This window comes from Hemibagrus wyckioides, linkage group LG24, assembly GCF_019097595.1.
Source record: "Hemibagrus wyckioides isolate EC202008001 linkage group LG24, SWU_Hwy_1.0, whole genome shotgun sequence".
Classification (NCBI taxonomy): Eukaryota; Metazoa; Chordata; class Actinopteri; order Siluriformes; family Bagridae; genus Hemibagrus; species Hemibagrus wyckioides.
This window is the reverse complement of record NC_080733.1, coordinates 10,982,049-11,002,421: the sequence shown is the minus strand read 5'-3', so window position 1 is coordinate 11,002,421 and position 20,373 is coordinate 10,982,049. Positions and strand designations below refer to the sequence as shown.

Sequence of the window (20,373 nt, the reverse complement as noted above, 5' to 3'; positions counted from 1 at the left end):
TATTCTAAGTACTAGTTTAGCTGAAAAAGCTTAAAAACAATTTTCAACGTTTTCAGGTGTCTCCCATATCGCCGTAGCAAAAAGTCAAGAACAGTAAATACTTTGGGTAAACCATAGTGTGCAACTATTCTCTAAACATTTGCTCTCATCACTGCCTACCTACATATATTTCTAATTTTATTCTTTATAATAAATAAACTGTAATATGCAATCTGTTGCACTGAAGAGTACGAACACCAAAAGCACACACACTAGCAAACAAGCAATAAAAATCCTGAATTCTAGCAATATATCTGTGAACTGATGCAATACAGAGAGGTTATGAATGTCATTTAGTTAAAGCCTGGGCTAAAACTGCCTCCAGAAAATCATTGCTATATTTATCATCCCAGTGGAAAGGAAGAATAAGAGCAAGACTTAGTAGTAGCACCTCAAAGCTCTGATAACACGACTCGTCACCATGCACCGAGGCACCACCACTGGCCCCACATCACCCAGCCAGGCACAGAGAGAGACAATTGAAAGGTTTTTGATGAGGGGGACAGAAAAGGGCAAGTCCATAAATAGAGTTGAGGGTTGCTGACCTGGGAGTAGAACTGCTGCAGAAAAGGTTTCTTGGCTGGAGGCATCATGGTGTCCAGATGAGGCTGGAGGAGCTCAAACTGCTCGGCCAGGAACACACTGCAGGGGGGACACAGGGTCAGGTCACTAGCATTTTTTATGTGTCACTTAAAGGCTACACACAGGGCTTACAGCTGGGTTCAGCTACGTTCAGAGCTAATTCACCAGCCGAAGCATGACTTCACATTCCACAAACACATTTTTACTAGCCACGTAATTCTTTTCTTCTGTGACTCATTTTCAGGCCCATAATGTGGTGGAAAATAGAAGAGATGAATATGAAATTGTCTATTAATACACCTGCAAGTATAGGTCTAGAGAAAATACATATCTTACACTGGGTCAGTAATATTAGCAACTGAAACACAAGGAAGTATCAGGGTCATTTCAATGAAGTTTTGTGAATAAACAACTGAGCAAACAAAAGGAAAACTGAACAAAGGAATGTAATAACGAATAAATGAAAGAATTGATGCAGTAAAGGAATGAGGAAATAAATGATGGAAAGAATGAACATCTTCATTTTACAAGTGTTTGAATTCTAAATGTAAAAATTGTGCACTTGGTTATGAATCTGTCACACCTGAAACACTTGGCAGGTCTTTTTAGTTTTATTAGTTGATTGCCACAACCAAATCGTAGAACTCTTTATTTCCAATAATAAACTTAATGGAATGTTTCCAGTCTTTATAATGTATTCCTTTCAAGCTATTAAAGTTTTCTAAGAAAAATGTGGCTTGGCTTTGAGACTCATTTGTTTGTATTCCTTAATTGTATTTCCTTAATTAAAATGAATTATGCAATTTAGGACTTAAACAGACATTAGGCTAAAAAAAAAAATTGCATTGATCACTGGAATGGCTGGAAAATACACAAATAATTATAAATGCTGAACGAAACACTCCTTTTATAATTCATATATAATGGAGATATATATATAAGTGTCTACTTAACCTCACAATCGGCTCAGCAAACATTTCATATTGTTATTCAAGAGAAAACAAGTTAACAGTTCAAAAGGAGCATAGTTGTAATACAAGGTCAAGTGCACCGGCATGCAGCGCTTAAAATAACACTAGAAGAAATTGAATTCTTACACTTGAAAGAGCCTTTGGTACAGCAGTTGGCTGTGAAGATTAACATGTACAGTGATTTATATTCAGCTGTGGCTCTGCCGGTCAATTGCTCTTAAAATACAGATGTAAAACAAAAATAAAATAAAAAAGACTGACATGAGGCCACTTTGCATCTCTATTTCCAGAGCCTGCAGTGCATTTCCTGCAGGTCAGTAAATGCAGATGTGTTTGGCTCAGGGTCAGCAACAATTCAGAGCATGTCCTGAACATTTCAACGGGAATGCCTATAAATAAACTGCTGTCAAGCTGAAAGGATATACACAGAGACAAAGTACAGGGCACACACCCTCACCAACCCCCACACAGTAAAACACTCATCACCCTGTTACTCTAATATAAAGTGGAAAAAAAACATCATCATCATCATCATCAGCCACTATAATACGACTGTCATTAAGGTATACAGACTTTCTATTAAAGACATTTTCGACAGCTGTTTGACAGACTGCACCTCAGGAGTCCACCAATGTAACATGCTGTGCCTGGAACTGTCTACACTAGTCTGCAAATAAGCCTTTCCTTTGCTCACACATGCACTGTGCATGACCATGTCCCTGTCGGGCGCAAACAACTTTCCAGAGAAACAGAGCTGCATGAAACAACATGATGTAGACAGTTATATTTGTGTCTGTCTGGGAAAACCTGTCAGATGTCACCGTGTCTGAATAGAGGCAAAATAGATTGCTGGGGGGAAAAGGTTTATGACCAGAATTAGTTTTTTCTGCCAATAACATACTTTGATGACACAGAAATGTTTTTATTTTAATGCTTTCTGCCTGCAGAAGTCATACTAAGTAAGTAAGGAACAAACACAGCTGTGAAACCAGTCAGCCTGCATAAAGATGATGCTTTAATTACTAACTCGCTGGCTATGCTCGCTTTTATAAGACAACGAACATCAGGCTTTGATCAAAAATTTGGATGACGAAGTGAATATAAAGCTAATAGATTCAATATGAATCTGACACTATCGGTTTATCTACCATGCACAGATAGCATTTTTAAATGCTTTTAAGAAAAGGGAAATATAGTCCACACAACAAAAACTCCTTGGAGTAATCAGTGATTATTTTACCAACTATTCAACTAAGTCAAGAGAGATGCTGAGGATCGAGTTTGTAAAATCCTATGACTAACATCTACCACAAGAAATCGAGGATCAAAGTGATTTTCCATTACTTTACTATTTTTTTTTTTTTTTATTTCATATTTTAGCTACATTTACTTTTTCCTAACATTTTATTAAGCACATATTTAATTAAATGGAAATTAAGTCAATAAATTGTAGGGATTTTAGGCCACGTCAATATCTTTCAGTGCTATTAGAATGCAATCATTACAAAAGCAATTATTTCGCTTTTGCTTGAATTAAAAAATATGTAATTATTGGCCTTTTGTCTTTCAGTGGAATTGGAATGCAATCTTTAAACGCAATATTTTCCCTTTTGCTTGAATTTTGTGTTTACTTGTAGTTAAGCTACTGTACTGTATTAAAAAAAGCCTTTAATACTTTTCGTTTGTTTACTAGCTTTTTCTTATGAACACTTCATGAAGCCCATGAACCCCGTGGATTCTGTGTGGGAGGAAAAAGTAAGAGGAATAATAAATTAAGATTGTAAAATTTTCTTCATTAAGAAGTTTTATCACTTAAAATCAGTTTTAAGTCTTATTAAAAGGCATGAAAAACTCAAAAATGCTTAAACTCTTAAGTGTCTTTTTGTCAGCAGTGCTTTTTTAACAAAGTCTATTATATTCTTTAAAGCAGCTATCACAAGCAAATACTGAAATATTTCTTATAATAAATGAGCATTTTTGTTACTAACTCACTTTAAATATGTTGCTCGCTTCAACCATTTGAACAAATAATATGAAAAAATATGTTGCCTGTAATCCATCAGCTATTTATAAATCACAAACAGAAAAAGAGTTATGCAATGATGCAAAACAAAACCCATTACAAGCTACAGTAAACATGTAGGAAATAATTTCAGATGCAAACAGGGAATGTAAATACATTCTCTCACGGGTGAATGTAACGTGAAACGTGCCTTAGCAGCGCATTTTTCGGTTTTCTTTCCATTTCTGGTGTATCCAAAGATAGAATTAAAGCTGGGACTGGAAAAACAATTAAGCTGAGATATGAGATGGGGTTTGAAACTGTAATTTTAAGTTATTCAGGTCATCCTGGTAAAAAATATGGTGCTTAGACATTAATGAGTAGCCCGTTTCCTGCCCTTATCTTTGTCACCTCTTATCTTGATCCCTGCACAGCCTTTCTGGCCTTCATTGATTATTCCATTAAGCATGAGAGAGTGTAGTACTGGAGCTCACCTCTTCTGAAATGGGCCCTGTGGTAATGGAACTATTAAACGCTGCACATTCAGGGCATGTGCATGCTTCACATGGAGGACTATGAGGAATACCAACTACCATCTCTCTGTTGTTTGCCAGGGCCAAGCCAATGGGAACAAGGATGTGACCAATGTAGGGAAAGCCACAAAGAAGTTCCTTCACAGCTTTCCCATAAACTATTGGATGTCTGGTTGCCGGATTTAAGCCTGGCATGCACTGAACGCCATCTGGCATCCTAGATGTCCAGATCTCTGAGCTCTGGATTAAGGCATGAGGCTCTAGCAGCTCTTCAGTCACTCAGCTCCAGGGAATTTTTTTGATTGTATGTATGACAGGAAGAGGGAGAGAAAGAAACAGAGACAGAGAAGATAAGGGATGAGAAAAGAAAAAATGCAGAAAGAAAAAACTAGCAGACGAATGTCGAGAAAGTGATTTCAAAGTAAAGGCTGATTTAACAGTTCAGAGGTCATCCAGAGGTTGGCCTTCATTTGGATTAGTGGAGATGCAGGCAAGTCATCAGAATCCACAACACTGCACTACTTAATGGATAAAACTGATGAAGAAGGAAAAAAGGCATCACTTAGCAATTTGGCGAGTAATCTGGGATTTCACTCAAGGAATATATGACCACAGTTACCTATGTGAGGGGGAGGTTTGTCTCAGAGGACTTGCCCCAATTCCTTTCTGTAACCACTAGAAGAAAAATGACAGATCTGACTGCCTCGATGAAGGACATTTCATTCATATATAACTCACGTGTCTAAAGATCTTCAGTGTTCATTGGATTCCTTTTTAATTTCAATAAAAATACATGGAATGGTATGTGCTATGGCCTCATGATGGATTCAGGAGGATGCTGAACAATCTGAAACTATTTCTAAAATTATGATTTGTGATCTAACATCTGCACAAATCACAAACAGTAAAGGAAAGAATCAATATCTGATAAGCAAATACATTTAAACACTTAAAATAGTGTATATTTTTATGTGCATTTTTAACGGTTAACACTTCATGACTGGAACTTCATCTTGAATAAAATGACAGGTTTAACAGCAATTTGGAATAAATGAACTTTAAAGATTAGTCCAAAAACAACAAAAGAGATATTTTAGTCCTTTTTTGTAGTACTATAATAAGTAAAAGTCTTGGCTTCTACTCTGTGTTAGTGTTTGGATCAGGATTTAGGATCAGGATGGGTTTAGATCAGGACTCTGGGTTGGCCATTTAATTATTTCAATGTTGTTAGCTTCAAGGAATCACTTTATCCATTTTGCAGTGACAGGGGGCATTGTGTAGCATGAAAATATCAGGTTGCTTGAGGAAAGGAAGTGCATTTTGTTGAAGGAGGTCCTAATAAATACTTCTCTGCAAAAACATCACCCAAACTATCAGCATGTGTGGACAGAGGTCCAAAGATAACTCCAAACTAGGGAAAGACTGAACCCAAAGTACGTAAAGAAGTCAGTGAATGGTGGAGATGGACGGTTTATGGTTTGGGGATGACAGGATACTAAACCGAACCCATGTGTACTCAGTCTTTGGCTGAATGAAAGAAGAATTTCTTGTGCAAGTGTGTGTGCTTGTAATTCGTCAAGACTCAGTTGTGGTAATTCAGAACAATAACATTAACAGGCATTATGAAATGAAATCCCTTTTTTGTGATTTCATTGGTGCTGAATGAGAACAGAAGGTGAAGTGGTAGTTAGATCGTTGGTTCAACAAAAGCAGTTTTTCATGCTTACCAACAGGAAATTGGGCTAGCTACAAGGTCTCAACTTACTTATAGTCAAGCGTGGAAAACCCTGAGTGTTTAAAAAATGTGCAAAATAGAAACAGCATGAACCTTTCAAGAAACACAGGCACTCTGTGAATAGAATATTTTTCAAAGTAAAGCAGCAAGTCGCATGCAATGCACAAGCATCTGATTTTTATGCTATTGCACATGATAAGAGCACTGACAGTTATAGACATAACTCAGCTGCCTCCACATATAATATACAGTGGGTATAGCAAAGAATCACCCTCCTTGAAAATAATCACATTTTGCTGCTTTGCAGCCTGAAATAAAGACGGACACATTTTTTTATTTTATCCCGCTGTATTTACTCAGTGCAACTTATAACATCCAGGTGAAAGATATACTACTGTATCAATGGTGGGGTTGGAGGTGGGGTTTTAGGGGATGACAAAATCACTGACTTGGATAAAGGATCAACCCCTTGTGTCAATATTTTGTTCAAACAACTTTGCTTTAATTACAGTCTTCAGTCTATTGGGATACATCTCTACCTACTGCACCTCCAGACACTGCAGCATATGCCCACTCTTCTTTACAGAGCTGCTCAAATTCAGTTAAATTTAATGGTGACTACTGCAGTCTTTAGGTCATTCCACAGATTTTCAATGGGGTCTGGAGTCTGACTAAGCTAAGTTGCAATGATTAAACGTAGCTGAATAAAGAAAAAATTGTGTCCGTCTTCGTTTCGGCTGCAAAGCAACAAAGTGTGATTATTCTGAAGGAGGGGAATTCTTTTCTATACCCACTGTATATGTGTGCAAAACATTTTCTGTAATGAAATAACAAATCTTCACAACAATTCAGGAGTATCAGAGACATCACTGCTCCAATTAGAATGAATAAATGTGATAGAATTTTGGTAAATATTTATTTACACAACCCTGCCAGGTACTCAGAAGAAAAGGCAGTGGTGCTAAGTAGGCATCTAAATCATTTATTAGAATTAATATATAAAGTTTTCAATCTGGCCCCAACAAGAAAACTGTAATCATCCCTGGACTATATCGCAGCTGAAAAGACCTTTCACAACATCACTTCTGCAGCTAAGAACATTTCAAAATGGCTATGAATGCAGAGTAAAATGTTCTTTTCAGTAACATAATGCTACTTGAACACAAATCATAGTCTGATTAATCAGCACAAGTCATGGTCTGCCCTGGCCAAGACCCTGAATATACAGTGACCCCAGAATATATCACTGATGTGAGCAAGAGCATCATAAAGATGTTACTGATTCAGTGCCTCATTTTTTAAGTCTCTAAGAACAGAAATGTTACACAGCTGGGTGTCTCTTGGGGACACCTCAGAGGAATTTTTTCAAAGCAAATGGAAGCAAATCCGTCTAGCTTTGCCCACAGCATCAGATTAGCACCTCGAAACCTGCCAAAAAACAAAAACAACAACAAACAAAAACCCACACAAGCTGGAGATACACACATAGCTGGAAATTCACAACACAACTAAAAAATAATAACTATCAAAATCTCAGATTTTAGAAATTAAAATCAAGTGTTTTTTTTTGTTATTGACGTGTGAATGTGGACTCGTTTGGATTAGAAAACTAGATAATTGTAGAGACAGATGTGTGATGTGGAGATTAGTCTTTCTTTTATAGTTAAGTTAAAATTTATGTGTTTTAAAAAAAGTAAATAAAATGACAAAAAAAAAAGGGTCTATAGCAGGGATTGTACCTCGCTGTCTAGAAGGTAAATGTTTAGATGAATATAATGCAAAAGGAGAGAAGAGATGTTCTTACAGTGACTCTGTGGCGACTACACGCTCTGCCAGTCCATACAGTGTGCTACTGGCTGTCAGAACCACCAGTTGGCTCAGGTGAGGGCTCGGCACCTTCTCCTTTCGGTCCTCAGAGGGTCCATGGGTGGCTGCGTTCTCTCCTCCTGCCTCCTAAACAAACACACATGCACACACACACACAAGCAAAGGTCAACGGTATGCTTTCCTCCAAGCTACATCAACTGAATAAATGCATAAGCACAAAACCAACATAAATATATAAAATAGAAACTTCACAGCAAACAGCAGGCCTCACATCATCTCATCATTTTCTTCGCACTAACAAAGAGGTTCTCTGCCAAACATGAATTTAATACACTGTCAGGCTGCCATAACGTAAGTTACACATAACTACGTCATTACAGCCGTGTGCAGAACTAGAAGTAAATTGAAAATGATTGAAGATAATTCCCAGGATTATCGCTTCTACTGGGCTTAAATCCAAATCACACATTAAAACACATTACCGAAGAAAAATGGACAGCGTATTTAAATCAGCATGTTTTTCTCACTGATTTGAACAGCAGCAGAAATGGACTGAAATCTGTTGACACTATGGAGCGCTGCATTGACGTCACAACATTTAATGATGTAATTTAAAACTTGCTGTCTCTCCAGTGGCAGGCTGCGAAATAACAAAAAGCTTCAGAAATATGGGCGCAGAGAAAGTAGCTGCACTGATGACTCAGATTGTGATCGGTTCATGATCGTAAATGGGCTCAAGGGCAACTCGATGCACAGAAAAGATTCAGCATTTAACTACAAAACTACACGTTAATGCAAATGAAGCAGGAACTTTAATTCACTTTTCTGAGGGTGTTGAAGAATTACAGAAAGGTGCCAACACTGCAATGAGGAAAATTCAAGCAGGGAGATAAAAAAACATTTTTTTACCACAAAACCCCTCTATGATAACAGTAAAAATGTGGCCAGAGTTCACAGCCCTCCCACGTTGTTTTGCAAAACTGAGACGCACAGGTTAAAGTCCTTCCAGATAAAGCAGGAGTGAAGGGAAAGTAACTGCTATCTGAAACATATGTGCTTCTTTCACAACCCTTGTCCTTTTCCCTTCAGTTATCTTGTCTTGCTGCCATGTGAATTCATGTTTGGTCTGACTGCTAAAAAACCCCAGAAAAGCGTAGTTTTCCCGCGGTTCCCATAGCGTCCAAGCTTGGTCTTTTTCTAACCTTCAGCTGTCCTGTTCTTATCTGACAGGAGCTGGACCAGATGTGGTCTTCTGCTGTTGAAGCGCATTTGCCTCAAAGTTTACGTGATTTGAGACGCTTTTCTACTCATCATGGTTGTAAAGAGCTGCAATTTTATAAGGTACCATACCCTTCCTGTCTGCTGGTACCAGTCTGGTCATTCTCTTTTGACCTCGCTCATCAACAAGCAGTTTCCATCTGCAGAACTGCTGCTCACTAGATGTTTTTTGCTTTTCGCACCACTCTGTGGAAATTCTAAATGCTGCAGATATGCAAAACAGCCTGCCTGGCACAATCATACCGGTGTTTGGTGAGTGCATTATAATGTTAATGTAGTTTTCGTTATAATGTGAAGAAAGCTTCCTGCTGTGCTAACTTAAAGTCACAAAACTGTATTACAAAAAAAAAAAAAGCCTTCAGGCAGCATTATAACTGCACACTGGATGGATGAAGTAAAACTAAATACATGAATGGAAACACAGAAATGCAGATGCTTTCATGCAGAGGCACTGATTAACATCCTATGCGCTGTGTAGGGAAATGGTGAAGAAGCTCAACTAACCAATTTTGGATCTAAGTGACTGTGAAAGACAGTTCATTATTGGGGCAGCAGCATCAGTCACAAAGATGCACAACAGTGATTGAAGTTCTAGCTGCATTTAGACATATGGGAATGACATCAGCAAACAGGGCTGGAAGTTGCTGACAAAAGCACACATCTAATGGCAGGATGTGTAGAAAAAAAAAAACAGAACTGCTCTTCAGGAGACTGAGAACAAGGATGTGATCATACTGTTAAGCAGAACAGGGATATTATAGTATGTGTGCAGTACAAAACCCCCTTAATAAGAAGACAAATGCAAATTTTCATTTTCAGTATTGGAAAAAGAGGAGCTGGTGTATAGAGATCTGGACTAAGTGGACAAGTGATGGTATTTTTGACAAGTAAGCAAGATCTTCTGTGTCATAGACCAAGACAATGGTGCAACCCTCAATGCTAGAACCATAAAGTGAGGAAGTCTGTTATGCAGTAGGGGTCGTTCATTTATCCTTGAGTCGTTGCAAATCAATACAAAAGTTCGTCTGCTATACTGATCGTTCTCTTTTAATATGACCCTGTCCCAAACTACAGGTCATCCGGAGTCATATGCTGTAGCCTGCACAGTTGGATTAACTCCAACAAAACTTTGGCAGATTTTGAAGCAAGCACATTTCAAAACACAAACCATCATCTTTTGGAAGAGTGCTGTTCATCACTTTATTAACACATAACAGATTTTCCTTTGTCTGTATATATTTTGAAATCAAATGCATAATTTGTCTCATAAATACCAGAACATTCATAGCTGCTATAAATCTGGGATGTAGCAGATCCCTTTTAACTACAGGATCTGGCATAAAGTAGGTACTGAAATAACACTTACTTTTTATATTTATTGGAAATATAATAGAAAAAGTCAAATCTATGATGTCTATGATCCAATATTCATACAATAATGTACTGATGTGAAACATTATTATTTAACTGTCAATATCATAACTCTCAATAAGTAGATCATCCATATTTTCTTGTAGTGATAAGCTCTGTGACTGTAAAGTGCTGGCATGCAATTCATTTCTGAAACCCTAGTGCCTTAAATCTTAAAGTGATGGGAACATTTTAATGTGTCCAAAATTTCAAGTGTACTGGTTATAAATGTAAAGTGTAGTGTCCTCAACTACACGGCATACACTACCACTCAATGTTGGACACCTTCTTATCCTTCTGATGACTTGATGAATGATTTTTCTGCCCATTTTCCTGCTTGCAACACATCAACTCCGAGAACTGACTGTTCACTTGCTATCCCACCCCTTGACAGATGCCAAGTTACATTATCTTATCATTATGTTGTTATTATATTACCAGTCTTTGATGTAAGAAGGAAGGAAGGAAGGACAACAGAACGTACACTAAGCAAAGTGCTATACATATGATAAGAATAACATAATATACATAATATAAGAAGAACGCAAATAGCAGAAGTAAAATACCACATGAACCTACAGGATAAATAAGGTACAATACTGTATCTTAAAAGTGTGGAAACAAACACTATCCCCTACTGGCCCTTTTCAAATGTAAGTGTATAAATATAAGTTTTTAAGGCTGGATGTAAACAAGTGTACAAGTATAATCAGCCTTCAGATTTTAGCTTTGACCTCGAAAAGGAAGGGTCTGAACGGAAGACCTCGAAGATCTCTGACTGATTGAAAATGAGCAATACAAGCAAAGCAGCAGCAAAGCCATTAAAAGCCAAATAACAGCATTTTGAGTGGGAAGTCAATGAAGTGATGCCAGCAGTGGTGTGCTATACTCTCTCTTTAGTTCCAGTGAGTGACCAGGCAGCAGCATTGTTCACTAACTGCAAACGGGACAATATGCCCTGATTAAACTCCATGTATAGTGAAGCGCAGAAGTCCCGGCAGGAAGGAATGAATGCATGAATGATTTTCTTTAAGTCACGAAAAAAGAGCAGTTTGAAAGGGCAGTGGTTCTTAGACAGAGAGAGCTGCCTCTGACCTACAGAAAGGCGAGAGCCAAGGTTTTTCATACACTATGGATATAGCTGACAATCATCATTAAAAAAAGACTATTCATATCATGTGGGATTTTGTTGTTTAATTAAAAAGATTGACAGCCAAGACAACTGATTGCCATTAAAATGCAGCAAACATTAGCTTTCAGAAGTAGACAGAGTGTGTGTCAGCCTTCTTAACAGTTTATAAGCCTGACACACACACATTGTGTCTGGACAATTTGCTTGGATAGCAGCAAATTAATTTAATCAAATGTTAAAGATCATTTTTATAAAGCTGTAATAGATTTAAAATATAATTAGCAGTAAAAATGCTGCATTGGGACTACTATGTTGGTTTAGAGTCATTTCCTTTCAAAATGTACACTGAGCTATATGACCATGTTACTGCTGTTTCAGCAATTTAAATAATATACAGCGCAGGTATATTTAAATTTACATGACCTAGGTGATACAGACAACTTTATAGAAATGGTAGATAGACATAGATATAGATTAGATGCTCATATCGCCATAGTTGTGCACTGAAATATGCTAGACTCTCACTCATCTTAGCTCATTTTAACAGATATGTTTCAAGCTTGGGATCAATCGATACACCAAATCTTTGACCTTCTTGAAAATCTGTGGCTATGCATCAGTTATGGAAACTGTTCAAACAGTGATCTAACTTCCTGTTTGAAGTATTGTGATGCCGGGGAAAGGGTTGTTATGGTCAGTGGAAGAGACGGAACACTTTGCTGATGGATAAAACCAGACTTTCACAGGACTGGAACACTACAGTTAGCACCAAAATTCTGGTGTGATGATAAATGCATGTCTTGTCCCAGCCTGCATAGACAAAAATCATCTTATACAAGAATGGCTTCTTGTTTATAGGTATTCCGACACAATGATAGGCCTTGCAGCCAAAAGCACTGTTCTTCAATAACATTAAATAATAAACAAACGAACCTACTGTCTACCACTTTGCAAATCTGCATGTATAAAAGTGACATATAGAACTGCACAATTGAGCAACGGCTTGGAAAAATTTATGCTATGTGAAAGCGAATGTTCCATCCAGTGACCATCTACCCAACAAGTCTTGAGTGTGGACTCAAGTATTCAGGCCAATACCCTTTATCCATCACAGTAGATGACAACACTTTCTAGTGTAGCATGTAGGTTTCTATATCTATGCTAAAAAGCTGAATTGTAGAGAACAAACTGTGGTCTGTCCTGCATTAAAAGTAGAGGAAGAGAGAAACATAATTCCAGACCACAGGATACGGCTCTTGTAAACATGTATGCTACATATTGTTCGGTCCAGATTACCACCAGAACAACTAGTAGGCATCTGATGATAAACCTTTTATCTTCTTTTCTTCTTGATCCATGAAAGACAACGCATAATTTAAAGGACATAAAGAGGATGACTCAAATAACTCCTATTATATTAAACCAAAACAGATGGATTCAGATCTAATCCGCCAATTCTGCACAAAGCCTTTCATGCGCCATAGAGCATTATGCAAGCGTAATGTGAACAGAAGACAGTTTAGTGTTAATGGAAGTCATCCAGAGAATCCATTAGCTGTCCTCCTGTACCTCTGAACATTACCAAAAACTAAAGATTTGGTATAATAGAGTTCATTTCCTGGTCACTTTAATGAATAAAGTGGACAGTAACTGTGTGTGTCATTAATTTACTTTCTCGTCTATATCATTATTTTAAAGAAAAGAGAGACAATTCATCATATCCTTACAAGATATTAAGCTGAACATATCCTGAAAATAACGCTTGACTGAATTGAGTAACGATATTACGATTACTTTCCAAATACTCAACATAACCTGAGCATGTATATTCAAGGCTCTGAATAAAATCAAACACAATGTTTTGATCCAACCCACGATGCTGGAGTTCTGCAACGGACACAATCACTGCACTATTCCACCAAGCATATGACAGGTGGCTGAATTTAATACTACAGTTAGTTTCCATCTACGGCAACATCCTCATTAGATTTCACAAGTGGTTTATATGTTAATACTACATGACTAGCAATAAAAGCAATAAAATAGAAATAAAATAGCAATAAAAAAAGCAATAAAATCACCATTGTTGAGAAACGTAATTTTTTTTAATGTAAAAAAAACATTTTGTATTTTTTAAATCTGACTCACCACATATTCCTTTTTTCAGTGAAGACCTAAGTGCTTAATTAGGATCATTAAGATGATGAATGTACTAGGCTGAATGTATAACAGCAAAAAAACAACTAAGAATCAACATTTATGATTTCTAATAAATTACACGGACTCTTTTCCTTCATTTTAACATTTTTCTTTCTCAAGTAAAAGCAAATACACAAAGGCATGGAGTTGAAATAAATGCTATCTGTTTCACTAAAAATGAGTAGAAAAAAATTATATCCTTGGTTAAAATATACATAATCGGGTAAAAAGATGGACATTATCATTTGACCTAGCAAACTCCAAAACCTGTGTCCAAAGATAAAGCCTGAAAATGATATACAAAACTGCTCGACCTGTTGTAACCTTGTTTTACCAAATGGGGAAAATAACAACGTTAAACAGATACTCAGCTGTTAGCAGGGAAAATTAAAAGTAATCTCAATATAAAGACTAAAATAATGTGATTTAAACATTTCCTCCTCAGAACGTCCTCCTTTTTATTCGTTCACAGAGCTTTTCATTAAGAGTTTTCGAGCATTATGACTGGAAAGAAGTAGATTTTACTTTGAAATGGAAAATGACTGCAGAATAATGAATAATAGATAATATACAATATTCGCAATGGTGGCTCGGTAAAACAAAGTGAATCAGTAAGAACTCGTATCTGTATTTGGGTTATTAGATAATAAATGGCTTAAGAGTTAAATGGTGATTCTGTAATACTGAACATACTTGTGTTCCAAAAATGCTGTTTGCTGTCATAAGAGTTTTCTCTGGATGAAAAGTGTTTGTGTGTTTTTTTTTGGGGGGGGGGGTGTTGTTTTATCTGCTAAAACAAACAACACAGTGCATTTTTTTTATATCCATTTTTAGTTACATTGTGGGATATCTGTAAAACTTGTTAGATCCTATTATCACTTCTGATACCACTGCTAGAAACGTTCACTCCCTCAACAGCTGTTCTCTTTCTTCTTCTGAAAGTCAATAATACAAATAAAATGCAGCTTGTCATGCTACTGAGAAACCACAAACCGCTCCATCCAGCAGACTTTCCTGTGACAAAATATTGAAAGTTACAGCTTTACCTCTGACTGTTACAAAGTTTTGACACTAAAGCACTGAGTCCCCTTCAAAATGTGCAAAATATTTTTGGAAAAAAAAATTTTTTTTTGTAAGTTCTGGAAATGTACAGAAAACTTCACCTGACATCAGCAACTGCAAATAATGTCAGATAAATAAATATATAAATAAAATAAAATAAATAAATGAGTCATTATAGTAAGCTATTAGAGTAAAATGAGTAGTGTTTATATATATATATATATATATATATATATATTCATTCATTTTCTTCTACAAAAATGAATCCATAATCAGTATATTTATATAAAAATAACATCCTGCAATTGTATTTGTAAATGTACTTACTATTTTTTAATTAGTTTTTATATTAAAAAGTCACTAATATGAGCTAAACTGGGAAATTATTTCATAAAATGACAAAGAGAAATATATTGATATAAAAAATCCTTCCTCCTACAGTATATGTGAATTACAACTAGGAGAATTCATCCATTAAATAACCACCTAAACAACTAATTCTGTGATTAACTCCCATCTGTTTTTAAAGATAAGCTCAGTTTTAGGCTATTTAATTATTGCTTGGGGAACTTGCATTAAAAGAAGGAAAAAAATATGTAATACTGTGTAGGCAACTAATTATATGTCCCTGGCTCTCATTTTCTTTCGGTAGTACAATGAAATGGGGCATAAACTATTGAGCTTATTAATTATTGTGTTATTTGTAACATATCAGCATCTAATTTGGATTAACTGTAGACAAAAAGCTACATTCATTTATAATTTAATCTGAATATTCTAGATGATAATTTCCTGTATCTATTAAGCAACAAGAATAACAATAAGGAATTTTAAACAGACTGATTTTCGTCTTTTACTCCAGACATCAATATGCCTCAATGTAAAAAGAACTGCATGAAGGCACATGAGCTCAGGTGCAAAGCAAAGAAAAATGACTTCTTTTAAATTATGCAAATCTACTGTGGGTGAAAACAAATACTTTCGAGAAGTAGATATGTTTAAATCCAGCTTTTAACATATATGCCATACTGAAGATAACAAAAATGGTAAATAGATAGAAAGTAAAAATGAAAGCCTAGACGAGTGAGTTTGTAAAACTGTGCGCACACTTTATGCTGTACAAAAGCATCTTTAAGACACAACAGTAAATATAAAGGTATACTGTTATGGCAGTTAAATCAGTCAAGTGAAAAATTATGTATCTTCAAACCTCAATCTAAGAGAAAACAGATGAATTTACTGAGGTACACTGAAAATCTGAAAATCAATCTCCAATTTATCAGCTAAGGTCAATATATTCAGCCCAACCTTCATCATTCAAAGAGACTCAACTTCCAGGTTAAGATGCCATGCTGTTTTCATTCATCATTAAATTATGCACTGAGAAAAGACAAGAAGAGTAACAGCAAAGGCCAGCATAACCTAATCCTCTGTCTTTCATTTAGCAAGTGTGTACCTGCCCTTCCTTTACCATATTACCACAGAAAGGTCAAACAGGAAAACAATCATTCTGTTCAGGAAAAAGAAAAGGGCTATGAGTGGCACAACATGAACAAATGTCTTTCTTTCAGCAAATATAGGAAATGTTGTAGGCACTGGAGTTAATAAAAAAAAGAAGCTAAAAATGGCCCAGACCTTGAATTAATTGGGTGACACAGAACCAGGAATTGAATCAGAGTTCATGAATGGGTTCATTTTCTGGCTTAGTAAGAAAAAGAAATATAAAAGAAGAGGAAAGGAAAGGAAAGGAAAGGAAAGGAAAGGAAAGGAAAGGAAAGGAAAGGAAAGGAAAAGGAAAAGAAAAGAAGCAAAGAAAAGAAAAGAAAGGAAAAGAAGCAAAGCAAAGAAAAGAAAAGCAAAGAAAAGAAAAGAAAAGAAAAGGAAAAAGAAAATGAAAAGAAAAGGAAAAAGAAAAGAAAAGGAAAAGAAAAGAAGCAAAGAAAAGAAAGGAAAAGAAGAAAAGAAAAGAAAAGAAAAGGAAAAGAAAAGGGAAAGAAAAAGAAAGGAAAAGCAAAGAAAAGGAAAAGGAAAAGGAAAGAAAAGAAAAGAAAAGGAAAGAAAAGTAAAGGAAAAGAAAAGAGAAAGGGAAAAGAAAAGGAAAAAGAAAAGAGAAAGGAAAAGGAGTGTGAGTGAGTGAATGAGTGAGTGAATAAGTGAGTGAATGAGTGAGTGAGTGAATAAGTGAGTGAGTGAATGAGTGAGTAACTGAATAAGTGAGTGAATGAGTGAGTGAGTGAATGAGTGAGTGAATAAGTGAATGAGTGAATGAGTGAGTGAATAAGTGAGTGAGTGAATGAGTGAGTAACTGAATAAGTGAGTGAGTGAATGAGTGAGTAACTGAATAAGTGAGTGAATAAGTGAGTGAGTGAATGAGTGAGTAACTGAGTGAATGAGTGAGTGAATGAGTGAGTAACTGAATAAGTGAGTGAGTGAGTGAGTGAGTGAATGAGTGAGTGAGTGAATGAGTGAGTAACTGAATAAGTGAGTGAGTGAATGAGTGAGTAACTGAATAAGTGAGTGAATAAGTGAGTGAGTGAATGAGTGAGTAACTGAATAAGTGAGTGAATAAGTGAGTGAGTGAATGAGTGAGTGAATAAGTGAATGAGTGAATGAGTGAGTGAATAAGTGAGTGAGTGAATGAGTGAGTAACTGAATAAGTGAGTGAGTGAATAAGTGAGTGAATGAGTGAGTGAATGAGTGAGTAACTGAATAAGTGAGTGAGTGAATAAGTGAGTGAATGAGTGAGTGAGTGAATGAGTGAGTGAATGAGTGAGTGAATAAGTGAGTGAGTGAATGAGTGAGTAACTGAATAAGTGAGTGAGTGAATAAGTGAGTGAATGAGTGAGTGAATGAGTGAGTAACTGAATAAGTGAGTGAGTGAATAAGTGAGTGAATGAGTGAGTGAGTGAATGAGTGAGTGAATGAGTGAGTGAATGAGTGAGTGAATGAGTGAGTGAATGAGTGAGTAACTGAATAAGTGAGTGAGTGAATGAGTGAGTGAATGAGTGAGTAACTGAATAAGTGAGTGAGTGAATGAGTGAGTAACTGAATAAGTGAGTGAGTGAATGAGTGAGTAACTGAATAAGTGAGTGAATAAGTGAGTGAGTGAATGAGTGAGTAACTGAGTGAATGAGTGAGTGAATGAGTGAGTAACTGAATAAGTGAGTGAGTGAATAAGTGAGTGAATAAGTGAGTGAATGAGTGAGTAACTGAATAAGTGAGTGAGTGAATAAGTGAGTGAATGAGTGAGTAACTGAATAAGTGAGTGAATAAGTGAGTGAGTGAATGAGTGAGTAACTGAATAAGTGAGTGAATAAGTGAGTGAGTGAATGAGTGAGTAACTGAGTGAATGAGTGAGTGAATGAGTGAGTAACTGAATAAGTGAGTGAGTGAATAAGTGAGTGAATGAGTGAGTAACTGAATAAGTGAGTGAATAAGTGAGTGAGTGAGTGAATGAGTGAATGAGTGAGTAACTGAATAAGTGAGTGAATAAGTGAGTGAGTGAATGAGTGAGTAACTGAATAAGTGAGTGAGTGAATGAGTGAATGAGTGAGTGAATGAGTGAGTGAATGAGTGAGTGAATGAGTGAGTAACTGAATAAGTGAGTGAGTGAATGAGTGAGTGAATGAGTGAGTGAATGAGTGAATAAGTGAGTGAGTGAATAAGTGAGTGAGTGAATAATGAAATGAATGAATGAATGATCACCATTAGATTTATGAATCATAAAAAATTAATTTACTTCATTCTAAGAACAAAGGGCCATGAGAGATATCAGCATTGTAAAGTGTCATTCCTCTTTGCAAACACAACTGATTTTTTAAATTCTCCATTACAACTAAATGGAGCTTCTTCCAAAGACATGAACTACTTTTTTTTATATTATTATTCTGCCTTAGACATAAACATACATGTAAACCCATGCTTCAGTTCAGAAAGTCATAGCACCATCAAGGAGGATCATTACAGCCTGAGAGCTCAAACACAAGACATAAACTTCCAAGAAGTTTAACGGTGACTTTTCACAAATGAATGCGGATAGTTCGGCAAATTAGAAGGAGCAATGATTCATAACTAATCAGCAGAGTGCTAATTCACTGACCTGAATATTCATATAATTAAAAAGCAGAAAGGAAAAAAAAGAAACATTAAATTTGATGTGAAGTCCATCAAGTAACTGGTTCTCAGAATTCACATAATGAATGAGAGTTAATGTGAAAACGTTTCGATTTTATTTGATATTGAATTTGCAGATCTGACGAGGCAGAATGTAGTGATTAAATTTCTACAGCACAGATATGACAGTAGTTTTGGCTGTAAGTGAATAACAGGTTGATATTAATGCACTCAATTAAATAACGCTATTAGTGATAGTAACAATACACTGATGTGTGGTGGTGGACGTTCCACTGACCAAAGCTAACAATAAACAGCTGCTGTGTAATTTAAGGGAAAAAATGTACTCTTAATATTGTGAGAATATTGCTGAAGAGTCAGTTATTTAACATTCATGGAAGCGGTCTCCAGTCACAGCACTTTATTACAGAGAGAAAGTTTTCACCCACTTCAGGACAGATAAGTTTGGCCTTTTTCTTCTTGAGGTTTTTCATTTTATAAAATGAGAAAATAAAAAGAGGCTGCTGAAGCTCTTTTTGCTGCGGTAACATAAGTGATAAAAGGAACGAACTTGTCTTGAGGATGGTCAATAAAAGCACACCATGTTGTTCCAAAATAACTGATAAATTTTAATCTTAGGCCATTTTCTGTGGTTTGAAAGGGAAAACAGTACATGCTGCTTTAGAAAAATAATCCACTCCAAGGTGGTTAGAGCAACATTGGACCACAACACACCAACCAATCAATCTCTAACAGCGCACCCTATTGTATTTTATTCCTTAAACAACAAAAATTAAGAATATTATTTATCAATAACTATTAAAAGACCATAATGGAAAATAGCATTTTAACGCCACCAGTTTACAGAATAAGCAGCAAGAAATATGACAAAGATTTCAGTATTCCGGTTTCTTTGTCTGTTCTCTATCCCATTTCTCTAAATCTCTCCTGATTTTTCTTCAGCCTTCCACTTTATTCCCCTTGGTAAACCTCTTAAGTCCTTCTTGTTCCACCCTCGCTCGCAAAGCTACTTACTCCAACCGCTAAAGTTCCTCCTGCTGTGGGTGGAACCAGCATCATCATCAAAATCTCTTTGCAGTGTGATAAGTAATTTTCACAAACTCTGTGAACATCTTGATGTCTTATAGTTAACTAAACTAAAAGTCTTTGTTGTACACAGAAAGAAAAAAAAACAGATTTGAGATGAAGAAGAAGAATGCGAGTTCATTTCCACCAAACAGGAAGAATGTGCTCAAATTTTGCTAAAGTGGTGTAAGAGAGATTCTAGTGCTTTGTTTCAAGGCATGTGCATCAAAGGCTTCGGGATCGTCTGCTTTAATGACTGCAAATGCAGCTTGTGCTTTAAAACCAGCAGGAAGATTACGGCTGAGAGAAGCTTGAGGCAGACATGACAGAGACTCTACGACACTCCAATCGTGAGATAAACACTTCCCAAAAATGATTCTTTTCAGTTCTCCCAAAGCTAAAAA

General features: G+C 36.2%; 1 protein-coding gene across 3 annotated transcripts in view; it reads right to left on the bottom strand.

Moving 5' to 3' along the window:
* Positions 1-20,373, bottom strand: part of vps50 (VPS50 EARP/GARPII complex subunit) — a 153,097-nt gene that overhangs the window by 11,730 nt on the left and 120,994 nt on the right. For all 3 annotated transcript variants that reach the window (XM_058377732.1, XM_058377734.1, XM_058377733.1), the window contains 2 exons: positions 7,667-7,815; positions 585-681 (listed from right to left, as the gene is read on the bottom strand). In XM_058377732.1, coding sequence (XP_058233715.1) covers positions 585-681; positions 7,667-7,815 — 246 coding nt within the window. The remainder of the gene's footprint in view (positions 1-584; positions 682-7,666; positions 7,816-20,373) is intronic.